General features: G+C 54.6%; 1 protein-coding gene across 1 annotated transcript; it reads right to left on the bottom strand.

The window, feature by feature from the left end:
* Window positions 1-5,582: 5,582 nt before the first annotated feature.
* On the bottom strand, window positions 5,583-12,341 carry FOXJ1 (forkhead box J1). The gene is made up of 3 exons (XM_086856700.1): window positions 12,008-12,341; window positions 10,729-11,283; window positions 5,583-8,009 (listed from the first exon to the last, which is right to left on the bottom strand). The coding sequence occupies exons 2-3, from the start codon at window positions 11,224-11,226 to the stop codon at window positions 7,209-7,211; spliced, it is 1,299 nt and encodes a 432-aa protein (XP_086712826.1). The 5' UTR covers window positions 11,227-11,283; window positions 12,008-12,341; the 3' UTR covers window positions 5,583-7,208.
* Window positions 12,342-12,964: the final 623 nt, after the last annotated feature.

Raw genomic sequence — 12,964 nt, 5'->3', positions numbered from 1 at the left:
GTGCACTGCTCCCGGAAAACTGGGTCCGTGTGGGACAAGGGCTGGCACTTGGGCTTCAGCAGCTTCCAAGCCATTTCTGTGTGGCCCTGAGCAGGGCCATGCCAGCGTTGTTGCTCCAGGGAAGGACGTGCCACGGCTGGAATTACCCTGAAACCGTGCCTAGCAGAGAAATCCTGCCACAGCACTCCCTGCTCCTTGCAGGAAGGAGTTCAAGGAAATCAGTCCCTTCAAGGCTGGCCCCAGAAGCCCCCCCAAGCCTTCAGCTATCACAGACCCAAGCTGTGCTCTCCTTCCCTCTGGCTTTATTTGCAGAGGGAATTAAGGTCCTGCTGGGAAAACCTCCCCTATGCTCTGATAACTGCCTGCAGAGCCAGCTCTAAATGGCTTTTTGTAAATTAAAGCCCAGGATTAACAAGGTTCCCCTCGTCACTGTTTACTCAGGGCTCTGCTAGAGTGAGGGGAGCAGGATAGAGACCCCCTGCTCTGGGCAAGCCCCTTCAGCCACCAAGTTCCTGGTACATATTGGGGACCAGCAAGGTGCCACACAGCTTATGGCAGAGCCACTCTGGAGCCCAAGGTTCCCAGATGGGTTTGGGATGAGTGGGATGTGTGTACACGTAGCAGGAGCCTTGGTCCAGGGGACAGGGCATCTCCAGGGCACTGAGTTTTGTGGGCTGGGGGCCAGGCTGGGGGATGATGCTCATTTTCTTCCTATGCCACGTTGCTGGGGAAGGAAGGGGGGTGTTTGCCATGTGGGTTGGTGCTGGGCACACATCCCCCACATGACAGGAACGGGGAGGCCATGCAGGGCTGCAGCTGGCCTCATCCCCTCGGCAGGAATTCACTCAGGGATGGCAAGGAGCTGCCCAGTGAGGCCATGGGGTCTGCTGAGGGGCACAGATCCTGTGGCTCCCATGCAGAGGGGACTCTCCTCGGTCATCCCTGTCTGCCTGCAGCAGGAAACGGTCCTGCCTCTGTCTGCTGAACTCCCAGGGACTGGAGCCACCACAGCCGCCTTCCACAGCTCCGACCTTTGGATGTTTGCACATTCCTGCCTGTTAATGTGTCTCGTAACCAAAAGCTGCCAGGATGGAGCATTACTCCCCTCAGCACTTGCCAGGCTGCTCCCTCCCGTTCCCCAGCTGAGAGCTGGCACAGACTCTGTACCGTGTGGGAGCATGGGCTCCCCAAAGGAGCCTCTGGTAGGAACAAGGAGCATCCCACCCCTTGACACCAGCGAGCCCCAAATGCTCCCAAAGCTCCTGGGGCAGGCAGCAGTCACCTCTCCCAGCCAGGCATGGGGAAAAGGAGCAACCGTTTCGGAGCGGAGCCATGCTCCCTCAGCTGCCAGGCTGGCACGTTGCCCTCCAACACGGTGCCAGGCCAAATTCTTTGCGATTTCTAGGTCAACACCCGCCTCTCGTAATGCCCTGAGCCCTCCTGCTGCCCGTGCCAGCCTCCAGCCCAGTGGTCCCTGTGCACAGGATAGGAGCATCCCAAAGGATCCACACCTGCTGCTGCTCATCCTGGCTGGCCCCATCTGGAACCCCTGAATATTTGGTCCTCATTGCACCATTCCCCACCAAACCCCTGGCTCTGCCCACAGCAACACCATAGGAAAGCTCTGTCCAGGGAGTCTGTAGCCTGCAGCCTGCCCCTGCTTCCACCCTTTTTTAAGGGGTTTAAGACCCATTCCAAGGAATCGGACACCAAAGGAGTGTGTTTGCTTTGGACTTCTAAAGCCATTTTCTCACTGTTATGATGGCAGTGAAAAAACCCCACAATCTCAAGACATGGGATGGTCCTAACGCTCCAAACCTGGAAATAAACCACCTGGAAAAACAGCCTTTGTAAAGAAATCCCCGTGGCCCCGGTGCTTGTTTGCAAACCGGCCAAGTTTCGTCCTTAGCATGACGTGGTTTCCCAAAGAAGGAAGCGATGCTGGCACGGCTTCAGCAGCTCAGCCCCTCCACTGTGGGTTTGAATGTGTCCCCCCAATGGCCACAGGGACCCCTTTCCACGGCATGAGCCGGGCTGGAGGAGCAGAAGCCCTGTGGGGCTGCAGCCCCTTAGCCAGGCATGCATTGAGGGGCGGTGGGGCTGAGGATGAGGAGGAGGAGGAAGGGGCAGCCGAGCGTGTCCATGTGACGGCTCTTACGCAGGGGCTGTTGCATTGTGGCTGCCGGCACTCCCCCCCTCCCCGCTGCAGGGCAAGCCTCGGCCTGCCGGGACATTGTGCCAGCCGGGAACAGCCACTGGCAACGGCCACTGACCCGTCCCGGGGCTCCCTGGGGCGCAGAGGGACGTGGGCACCCGAGGGGACTTTTACTGGATGTGCTCCCCCATGCCAGAGGGTGTAGTGCCCCACACACCGCACAAGAACGGGACTGAAAGAGATGCTCCAAAAATTCTGCCGAGATAATCAGGTTCTGACCCACATCAGCCCTGCCTCAGTTTCCCCATCAGGGTGCTGAGAGCCACCCGGGCTGTGTGAGTGCCACAGGTCCCTCTGGGATCTTCTGGCAGTGCAAGGTCACTGCTGGGAAAGCAGGAGAGGGGCTTTGCCCCCCTCTCTGTTCTCAAAGCCACCTCCCCAGTGCTCCTACAGCCCCACAGAGAGGTGTTTGCATCCAGCCTGATCCCTCCCGGCAGCACCATCCGAGTCCAGCCTTGGGGCTCAGCACAGCCTGTCTGGAGTTTGCTGTGGCACCTCCAGCCCATCAGGTATAAAACACTATAAAAATCAGCATCACAGGCCAAGGAGTCCCTGAGCTGTCCCCAAGCCCTGCCTTGTGTGAGTGCCAGGCTGCCTTGATGCCATCCCCATCCCCACCAGGGACCTGCTGTACCAAGTAGATCTCCCTGTCTGAGTGTGGCTCCCAGGAGATTTCACATCCATGCGAACTCCCAGATGCATGTTTGGAAACCTGTTTTTTTCCCAAACTTTGGAGGTTCATTCATTGCTATGCAAGGCGAGTCCATTCCCTACCCTCCTCCATCCTGCTTCCCCCTTCTCCCCCCTCACCATTCCAACCATCCCAGCCTAGGATGTTAAAATGGACTGAATTTTTTACGATGAGAGGGGAAAAAAATTTTAGAAATCTGGGGATGAAGAGAGAACCCATGAGCTGTGACCTCCTCCAAATTCAAGGCACCAAATCCACACAAGGAAAACAAAAGGCAGTGAGATTAGCATTTCCAAACAGAGCAGAGATGGCCCCAATCTTTGAGCTGTTTATTCTAGGGTTGATTTTCAATATTTAGGATGATTAGCAAGTGAAAGCCGGCTGTTGCCAGAATGGCTCCATGCCAGCCCCACTCTCAATGGAGGGAAAAGAAAGACACGGCAAGAAAGGGAGAGAAAAGAAGGGCTTATGTGTATATTTTTTCTCCCTCTGTGAAGGGGAGATTGGTTTGAGATGTCAATGTTTGCCCATCAGAGAGGGATGATGGATGAGGGGACGGCTGGGGAAATAGCAGAAATAAATAATAAAAGAATAATCGTCATGTGCTTAATAACCAGCTGGGGAAGGACCCCACTAGGGCAGAGAGCTGAGCTTTCAGAGAGTTTTTGGAGCTGGTGGATGCCCCAAAACGCGGCCAGCTCTGGGCTGGAGCGTTCTGGGTTCATTGCTTGCAGCAGGGTGGACACCGCCAGCTCTGCATCCCCAGCCCATCACCGGCCCTGTGCCGGGTGAGCCGGGACAGCCTGTGCGGCTGGACCAGCCCCAGCCCCGGCTGCATCCCCAGCCCATCCCCGGCCCTGTGCCGGGCGAGCCGGGACAGCCTGTGCGGCTGGACCAGCCCCAGCCCCGGCTGCATCCCCAGCCCATCCCCGGCCCTGTGCCGGGCGAGCCGGGACAGCCCGCGGGGCTGGACCAGCCCCAGCCCCGGCTGCATCCCCAGCCCATCACCGGCCCTGTGCCGGGCGAGCCGGGACAGCCTGTGCGGCTGGACCAGCCCCAGCCCCGGCTGCATCCCCAGCCCATCACCGGCCCTGTGCCGGGCGAGCCGGGACAGCCTGTGCGGCTGGACCAGCCCCAGCCCCGGCTGCATCCCCAGCCCATCCCCGGCCCTGTGCCGGGCGAGCCGGGACAGCCTGTGCGGCTGGACCAGCCCCAGCCCCGGCTGCATCCCCAGCCCATCACCGGCCCTGTGCCGGGCGAGCCGGGACAGCCCGCGGGGCTGGACCAGCCCCAGCCCCGGCTGCAGCCCCGCTGCCACCGGCAAGCCCGGGCAGGTCCGCGGCTGCCGGGTCCTGACCTCCGTCCTGGCACCGAGCACAGCCCCGAGCACAGCCGCGCTTTGTGCCCCATGGGAAGCGATGGCACCGCCCAGAGCACCCCCAGCTCCTGCACCTCCTGGCTGCCGCTTGAAAAAACACCACCCCCTCCAAATTATCTCACTGAAAGAAGGGAAAATTCACGTCCAAGTCGGTTTGGTTGCTTTCAGCTGCTGAACAAAACGGGGTTGTTTCAGGCCTCGCCTGGTGCCTCCTTTATATTCACCCTTTCTCACTTTAAACCCCTCGACTGGCTCTGCCAGGCTGGAATATTTTTTCCTGGCAAATTTGGGTTTTTTCAGTCCCCTGGCAGGGTGGGGATGCTGGAGACTTCTCTTTTCCAGGGGGTTTGAAAGCAGTACTACATGTTTGTGCCTGGCAAAAAGAATTAAACAAGTGGTCTGAGATGCAGGGGAAGTGCCAGTGTTTTTGCAGCCCTGAAGTGCCAGCAGTACTGGGGGGGAAGAAGGGAATAACTCTTCCAGTGCTTCCAACAAGGAGCTGAGAGGAGGAGAAGCCAGGACAAGGAATTCCTTAATGCCTTCTGGTATTCATGGTCCCCAATATCCCAAAGCTGAAAGGAAAGCCCAGATCTGCCTCTAAATTCTCCCCCTCAGACACATCAAAGCTGTTCCCCCAGGGATAACCCTACCTTTTCCCAACGTCAGCACCCTGCTTTCCCACCACAAAGCACACACAGACCAAGGCAAGTGTCTATGCCGAGCCCAGGGCTTATTTTGGGTTGAGATTGGCTGGACTGGGAGAAGCTGTAGCAGCCCTGGGTCTGGCTGCTGGAGTGCCTGGTGCTGAGGGGATCCAGTAGATGGCTGGGGAGCTCCTTGTGCACTCCCCAGGAGAAGGGCAGGTCTGTGTCCTCAGGGCAGGAGGGATGAGATATGCAGGAGTGGGTGCACCCAAAGCACCAGGCTGGAGGAGCCCCACACAGGGTCTGGAGAGGGACCTCTGTGCAGCTCCTCTCCCCACCCTGTACCCAAAACTTGGGCATCTTGGAGCATCTACAGGGCCAGGTGGTGACATGGCACAAGCAGAGGGACCTGCCAGCCCCAGGAGCTCCCTGCAGGGCCAGGGAAGGCTATTCCCAGGGTTGGAGCAGCTCCCAGGGCTCAGGACACCAGGCACAGCCAACCTTGTGTCACATAGGTGGTGTGTAACCATTGTCTCACCGGGGCTGCTTCGTGCCTCAGGTTCCCCACAGGGAATTTGCACAGTTGTGCAAGTGTGTAAGAGCTCCTGGGTTTACAAGCAGGGCTGGGGAAAGGAAACAATGAGGCAAAAGGGATTTTTTCCTTCTCCATTTTTTTTTTATTTATTATTATTTTTTTAAAATTTGTAAATAATTTGCATGAAAACAGTTAAAATTGCACAAGTATCTCTGTAGTTCTCCAACATAATCCCCAAAGCAGGAAAACAGAAGAAAAACAGCAAATAAAAAGAAACATTGTCAATACAAACAACTACACAGACCCCAAAGCCCCTCCTAAGTGCTTTTGTAACCAAAACAGAATCTAATTACAATCTTCCACTTCTTTTGCCAAGTCTAAGACACACCACTAAAATTCCAGCTTCTACTTGCTCCTACCTAATGGCTGCTCTACCTTTCACAGCCTACAGCAAAGCAGAGGCAAAGAATCTGGTTCTTGAGAGCTTCAAGTCAAGTTTCAGCAGAGTTTGGCTCTGCTCCCAAAATATTTCCAAGTTACCTTGCACTGACCCCACCACGCTCTCGCTGCGCACCGATCCTGACGTCTCTCCCGGCTGGATGGGACTTCATTTCCACTGCTGTCCCCCAGAGCCTGCTGCATGTGCAGTTTTTGGCCTGAGCTCCTGGATGGAGCCTGAATGTGGATTTCTTTCCTCCTCAGTCCCACCTGGGAGCGCTCAGTGTGGAGTGGGGCCCTCACCACCAGCTGAGGGCCAGGCCGTGGGGTTTTCCTTGCACCCGGAGCCTGATGGAAGAGCTGGAGAAGCGAAGAGCAACAATCTCAGACCAAAAAAGCAGAGAGGGGCTGTGTCAGTAGGTGAAAGAGAGGGTTCATGGTGCTCCAGACCCTTTGGCAACTGCAGCAAGGGTTTTGGGTACTAAAAATACAAAAGCTGGTTTTTGGGAGCATCCTGGTCCTTGCCGCTTCTCTCCTGCCAGGGCCAATTCCTGGATTCTTCACAAAACCTGTTGGTGCAGGAGTTCTCTCTTGTGTGGTCTTGTTTTACAGAACAATGAACACAAAACCTTTAAACAGTGAAAATATAAAACAACTCTCAAACTGCATTTCCAGTCTTGCCCTCCCCCCTTAAGAAATTCTAGTGCTAAAAAATATAGATTTCTTTGAATATATAATATATAATAGATTATATAAAAACGTCTAAAGAGGCACACTTGCTGAGTTTATAAACCTTTTCTCCTTCCCTAGGCACAAGTCAGCTGGGATGTTGAATGTGGAGAATCCAGAAGGGACCTGTATTTTCTTACCAGCTAATTATCACACTGTACCTACCAACTGCACTGAGACAGAAAAAGGAAAGACAGAGTGAAACAGAGAGGCAAAGAGGTGTGGAAATTGCACTTTAGTCTATCAAATCCTAAGCCACCAGGAATCTCATGTCTTAGATGGGATTTCACAGGTAATTTTAGCCCTGATGGAAAAGAACCCATCTTAATTCACATTTCCTTTTTTTAAAGTAAAATGTAAAAAAAATAAGTAGTGTTAACTTTCTTCTCTTGAGAAAACTAGACACTTCTGAGGTGTCCTTGGGAGACACAGCAGGCAGTTCCTGGGGTGGTGGGTTTTTTTCCCCTGGTGTTTCTGGGAATAACCTTACAATGAAGCTGGTAAAAGTCACCATGGGCATCTCTAGGAAATCTTGTCCCTTGTAAGTCCCAGCTTGGGGAGAGCATCCTACAAAAGTTTTACAAGAGGCGTGCCAGACTGCTGAGGTTGATGACATCTGCCAGCAAAGAGGCATCGATGTCTTCAAACACCTGGTCAATGTTGACACAGTTGGAGAGGTAATCGCTTGTCCCTTCATCCCAGGGATGCTCCAAGAAAGTTGTGGCCATGAGGGTTTCGTTAAAGTCCAGGCTGTACTGGTTGGATTCGGTGACAACTTGTTCCTGCCCCTGGGGACACTCCATGTGTTGCCCTTGTCCTGTCCAGTCTAGGTCACATGTGACGGGGTTGATGGAAGGTGGGAGCTCCATATCCACCAGAGTGGAGAAGTCTCCGTTGAGGTTGGTGTTAAAGACAGTTTCCCAGTCAAAGACACCTTTCAGCGATCCCAGCTCAGTCTGCTCCTCCTGGGTCATCAGGGCTGAGCTGGGAAGCCGGGACGCCTTGGCTGTGGGCAGGGGTGAGGGCTGCTTGCCCTTCTGCCCCGCTTTGGTGCCCACAGGGCTCCAGCTCTGGCTGCTGGTGGTTTCCTCGAACTCTTTGAGCAGCTGCTGTGATGCCACGCTGGCCTCGAGGATGCTGCTGGAGCTGCAGGAGGAAGTGGCCGGGCTGACAACATGCCGTGCTTCTTTCTGGACTCTCCCAGAGAAGGCTGGGTGGATCTGCACTGGAGACATCCTCCGCTTTTTGTAAGTCCCATACTTGAGCCGGTTGGCATAGTATGGGTCCAGCTTCCAAAATCCACCTTTCCCTGGCTCGTCTTTCTCCCGAGGCACCTTGATGAAGGACTTGTTCAAGGAAAGGTTGTGCCTGATGGAATTCTGGAGTCAAAAGAGAAAGAAACCGAGGCTGAGTGCTTGTCTGCTGCTGCAGGACCTACCTGCCTTGGTAGGCTGGTGGAGGTTTTCAGCAAGGACCTTTGGGAAAACAAAGCAGAATTGGCAACATCCAGACACCCAAGGCTACATGCCCAGCAGAAAGTCCCTCAAAGCCCTGAGTCTCCAGCAGTTTTCCTGCCTTCTGTCTCATCCAGCCAAAGGTGGCAGGAGCCAAGGGGCTCAAGCTAGGACTTGCCATCCAATGGGAAGCTTTTGGGCAGCTCTCATTGGCTGGAAATTTGGACTATGGGGCCTTGAATCATGCAGAACACTGGGAGAAACTGGTTTGAATTGCTCTAGGCATAGAGCTAGGCTGGAGGAGGTTGGATCCTCCATGCCAGGGAGGAAGAGGTGGGTCTTTACACCCATGTTGCCATGGTCCCTTTACAAGGGGCAGCACATGGCAGCACTGTGGGGGGACAGCAATCAGAGCCCTGCTGGCATTCCCCAGTTCAACTGTGTCTATTGGTGGTGTTGAGAGGAAAATATTTGGACAAAACATAGGCACCATGCCTTCCCCTAGCCAGGCTGGCACAAATCAGATGGGAGAACACGGAGAGACACGTGGGCTGTTCCACCCTGTGTGTCCCCAGAGGTGCCTCCTGGCCCAGAGAACCTCAGTGTGGAATCACTGCATCTTCATCAGGCACTGCTCAAATAAGCTGAGGGAAAAAAAAGGAGGGGGGAAGAAAAGGAGGAGTTTCTACTCCCATCAAGCTGTTCTGAAACCCTGAATGTGCCTGGAGTGATGTGAATAATCAGAAAGGAAACTTAGTTATTGGGTAAATAACCCAGTGTTGGACTCCACAAAGCCAGGACTGTACTGAGAGATTGGATATGGCAGAGGTGGGGTTTTTTTTCGGGGTTTTTTTTTTTTTTTTTAAATGTTGCCTGGATATCTTTATGCTTATTCATCCATAATCTGTAGTGCCCAATAGGAAAAACAAGGCTCAATTGCTTAGAGCTGTTGAAAAACATGCACGTGCACACACACACACACACACACACACACACAAAACCTTCCTCTGGGCTGAAGCTCCTTGGGTTTGTTGGCTCCTCTCCAAAGCACTCAGCTCCCACAGGAATATATCCATCTCCCCCCCAGACTATGGGTGGCATGACCTTTCCAGGCTGTCTTCACGTACGGGAATTGGGATAGGGGATGAGAACACAGCCACAACAAGAAAGAAAAGAAAAGAAGAAAAAAAAAAGAAAGGAAGGGAAAAAAAAAAAGTGAAAAAACCCAAAAGATTAAAAAAAAAAAAAAAAGGAAGGAGAAAAAAAAGAGAAGAAAGAAGAAGGAGGAATACAGATATTCCCCCATACAATCCAGGCTGTGGTAACTCCAATTTTACTGTGTAATGAAATTTTACAAGGATCAGAGACTTGAAAGCTGAATTCTCTGCTGCCCATCTCTCCTCCCCATCCCAAACTTTGCTCAGCCCAGGCTGAATTATTACTCAGCTGGTCAACATATTTATCATTCCTGCCTGCAACGGCCCAGGGTACCCCCTGCATCTCTGCAGAGAGGAATTGAAAACCTTCTTTCTTTTTTCTAATGAACACATTTAATTAAAAACGTTGTGAATGCTTAGCCATGAAGTGTGCAGGAGAAAGTCAACCCGCTGGCACCCAGCTCCTGCATCCAAATCACTTTCATAGGTCCCCTGAGTGTAAGAGTGGGACCAAGATGGCCCTGGAGGGGGACTGGGAGGGGTTCCCTTCCCTGTGATGGGCTTCAAGAGCCACTGGAGACCCGCCTGCCTGGAGAGAGGGTGGGCAATGCCTGGGCTTTGTCGTGGGCTTCTCCAGCCTTGCTTGGATGAGCACTGCCATCAGGATTAGTGACACACTGTGGATTTGGGATGGGAATAACCCCAGTGGAGGGATGAGCCCCTAGAGCCCTCCAGCCCTGCCATATCCTAGAAAACCTTATGTGCCAGAGGTCTCCTGGTGTGACAGAGGAGGGCAGCAAGCCAGGGTGGCTGGGAAAACCCCCCGGGTTTCAGGCTGTCCCCAAAGCTGGTGAGCCTGGGGGCTGTCCCCTCTCCCCTGGGGACATGTTTGTGCTAGCTGGGGACAGAAGCCCAAGTTAAACACTCCTGGGCTTCCCTCTGCAGGTCTCACCAGGTCATCCCAGTGAAGGAGCCTCCTTGGCCTGTCCCTGGGGCCAGGAGCCCAGTACTCTGCCCTGCTTGGAAAGCAGAGGCATTTCTGCTCAGAACCTCCCCAGAGAGAGACTTGTCCAACAAGTGACATCTCCATCCCTCTCCCATGCCTGGTTCTCGGCACCCAGGGACACTTGACCTGGCAACTTCTCCATGTGTGCTCAACCCCAAGTGACTCAGGGCCCCAGGAGAACTCCAGGAATGTAGGGACCTGAGGAGTCTCAGATGCCAGGAGCCCAATGAGCGCCTGCCTGCTCCCAAAATGATCCTGGGCTGTCCCCCAGAATGGCTCCTTCCCTCTGCCACCTCGATGGCCGTGGCATTCATGCCCAGCCAAGTCCTTTCCCATTCCAGCCCTTCCCCACTGGTGGCTGGTGTCACTCTTTTCCCAGTGGGATCCAGCATCCCTGCAGGATGTTGTCTTGCAGGGTGGAGGCTGTGGAAAGCCCTGCTCAGCCCTGCAGGGACAGTGGCCAAGGCTCCACATCTCCTACCTGCCAGGTGGGATCAGCGTGTCGGAAGTAGCAGAAGTTGTCAGTAATCCACTTGTAGATGGCAGAGAGAGTGATTTTGGGTTTATTGCTGGCTTCCATGGCCATGCAGATGAGAGTGGCGTACGAGTAGGGCGGCTTGACATGAGGGTTGGTCTTGTAGTCGATGTCCCCTGTGAGATGAGGGGGCACAGCCACGTCGTGGTGCGTGGTGGAGGAGGTGGAGGAGGAGACAGGCGTGCAGGGAGTGTGGCGTGTGCCCTTGCAGGCCGGGTCAGCAGCCAGGGGTGAGCACGGGGACTCAAAATCAACCAGGCTGAACAGACTCTCACTCATCGTGTAACAGTCCTGGGGGTCTGAGCCAGAGTATAACTGAGGCAGGCCAGTCTGGGCCACCGTGAAGTCCCTCAGCCACATGAGGTCTGGCAGGCTGTCATCCAGGTCTTCCTCCACACACTTCAACTTGCCCTTGGCTTTCAGCGCTCGGCTCGGCCACGCCATGCCTCCCTCAGTGCTTCCCAACTGCACGTGAAGGGGAGGGAAGGGATGGGGCAGACCCTGCAATAACAACAGGAACAGGGGTGAGGTTCCCCAAGGTGCAGTCTCTCTCTCTCTCTCACAGCCAGGCAGGGCCAGCCTGGGTGCTCCTGGAGCTGCTGGGTGAGACCCATCCCTGGTGTGCTGTGCAAAGGACCTGCCATGCCTGCCCTGAGGGATTGAACCACCTTGAACCTCAAACTCCTACACCTCAGTGTCACCCACTGACCTGCTGCCCAGCAAGTTCTTGGCTGAACAAGGAATTTTTAAAAACACAACAAAAACCCCCTCGAACAACCAAAATCCAGCCCTGCCTTCCCACAAAGTGAGGTTGTTTCTTGGGAACACACATCTCTGGATACCTGGCACTCAGAGGACTAACTCAGCATTCCACACTAGGACAAAATACTTTAAAAATTTGCCCCTCACAGCCAGTTTCTCTCAGTTTGATGCTATTTCTGCTTTTACCTTCCCGTGGTACCTAGAAACAACTCAGGGGTGGATTGGGGGAAGTGGCAGGGTCCCACCCCAAGTAGACCCTCAGTCAGTGAGAGCCGGCAGCTTCAGACTTTGGGGAGTCCTGTGTCGGGGATGTGGATGTAAACCCGAAATCCCGAGTGTGCGGGCCAGGAGAGAGCTCCGGGAGGGCGCAAAACCAGAGCCGCTTCCCCACGCAGACCCTCCGCCCCCAACAGCGCTGCCCTTCCCGTCCCACCGCCCTCCCGACCCCGCCGCATCCCCTTACCCCGTCCCGGTGTCGCCCCCCGACAGGCAAAGTTCACGACAGAGTAAGAAGCTTCTGGAAAAACAGGAGACGGCAGGTAAAAAAAAAAAAATTAAAAAAAAAAATAAACAACCGGGAAAAAAAAAAACAATAAAAACCAAAAAAAGCAGGAGAGGAGAAAAAGAGAAGGGGAAAGAGAAGTCCCAGGGGTGTCGGGGTGCCCGGGCCGGGCCGTGCCCGCCGAGCCGCCGTGAGCCGCGGCCGCCCCGGTGCGGGGTTAAGTAGCGGCTCCGGGAGGCTTCGCGCGTTGCCGGGGAGACGCCACGCCCCGTAAACATCCTCCGGCCACGCCATTGGCCCGCGAGTTACCATGGGAACCGGGGGTGGTACCCAGGGATGCTGGGGTACCCCGCCGAACGCAGCCCTGGGGACAGGAGGAGGCTCTGCGGTGACCTTGTGGAGGATTTCCAGTACCTGGAGGGAGCTCTGAGAAAGCTGGGGAGGGACTTTTGAAGCGGCCATGTGGTGATAGGAAAAGAGAATGGCTTCAAACCGAGAGTAGGTTTAGACTGGGTTATAGGAAGGAAATGATTGTGAGTTTGGTGGAACAGGCTGCTCAGAGAAGCTGTGGATGCCCCATGCCTGGAATAGTTCAAAGCCAGGTTGGATGGGGCTTGGAGCAACCTGAGGTAGTGGAAGGTGTCCCAGACTTTGGTGTGGGGGGGGTTGGAACTGGCTGATCTTTAATGTCCCTTCCAGCCCAAACCATTTGTGATTCTGTGGAAACCTGTGTCCTGCCCCTCCAGGGGCAACCCCAGCCCTTTTCCTCCTACCTGTGCCCCCATCCTATTTCTTGCTCCTGATGCACCCCCAGCGATGGGGGCAAAGCTGAAGTGAGGCTGGCAGACTCCAAACATAAAGGATGGAGTCTGCCTTTAATTAAAAAAAACCTACAGCCACAAGCTTCTCTAAGAAATC

The sequence above is a fragment of the Cyanistes caeruleus genome, chromosome 19, assembly GCF_971803275.1.
Source record: "Cyanistes caeruleus chromosome 19, bCyaCae1.hap1.1, whole genome shotgun sequence".
Taxonomy (NCBI): domain Eukaryota; kingdom Metazoa; phylum Chordata; class Aves; order Passeriformes; family Paridae; genus Cyanistes; species Cyanistes caeruleus.
The sequence above is the reverse complement of the archived record's forward strand: the minus strand, read 5'-3'. Positions and strand labels throughout refer to the sequence as shown.

Coding starts and splice junctions, on each gene's coding strand:
- FOXJ1 (XM_086856700.1), bottom strand. CDS start 11,226: ATGGCGTGGCCGAGCCGAGCGCTGAAAGCCAAGGGCAAGTTGAAGTGT. Junction 8,010..10,728: donor ACGCTGATCCCACCTGGCAG/GTAGGAGATGTG, acceptor TTTTGACTCCAG/AATTCCATCAGGCACAACCT.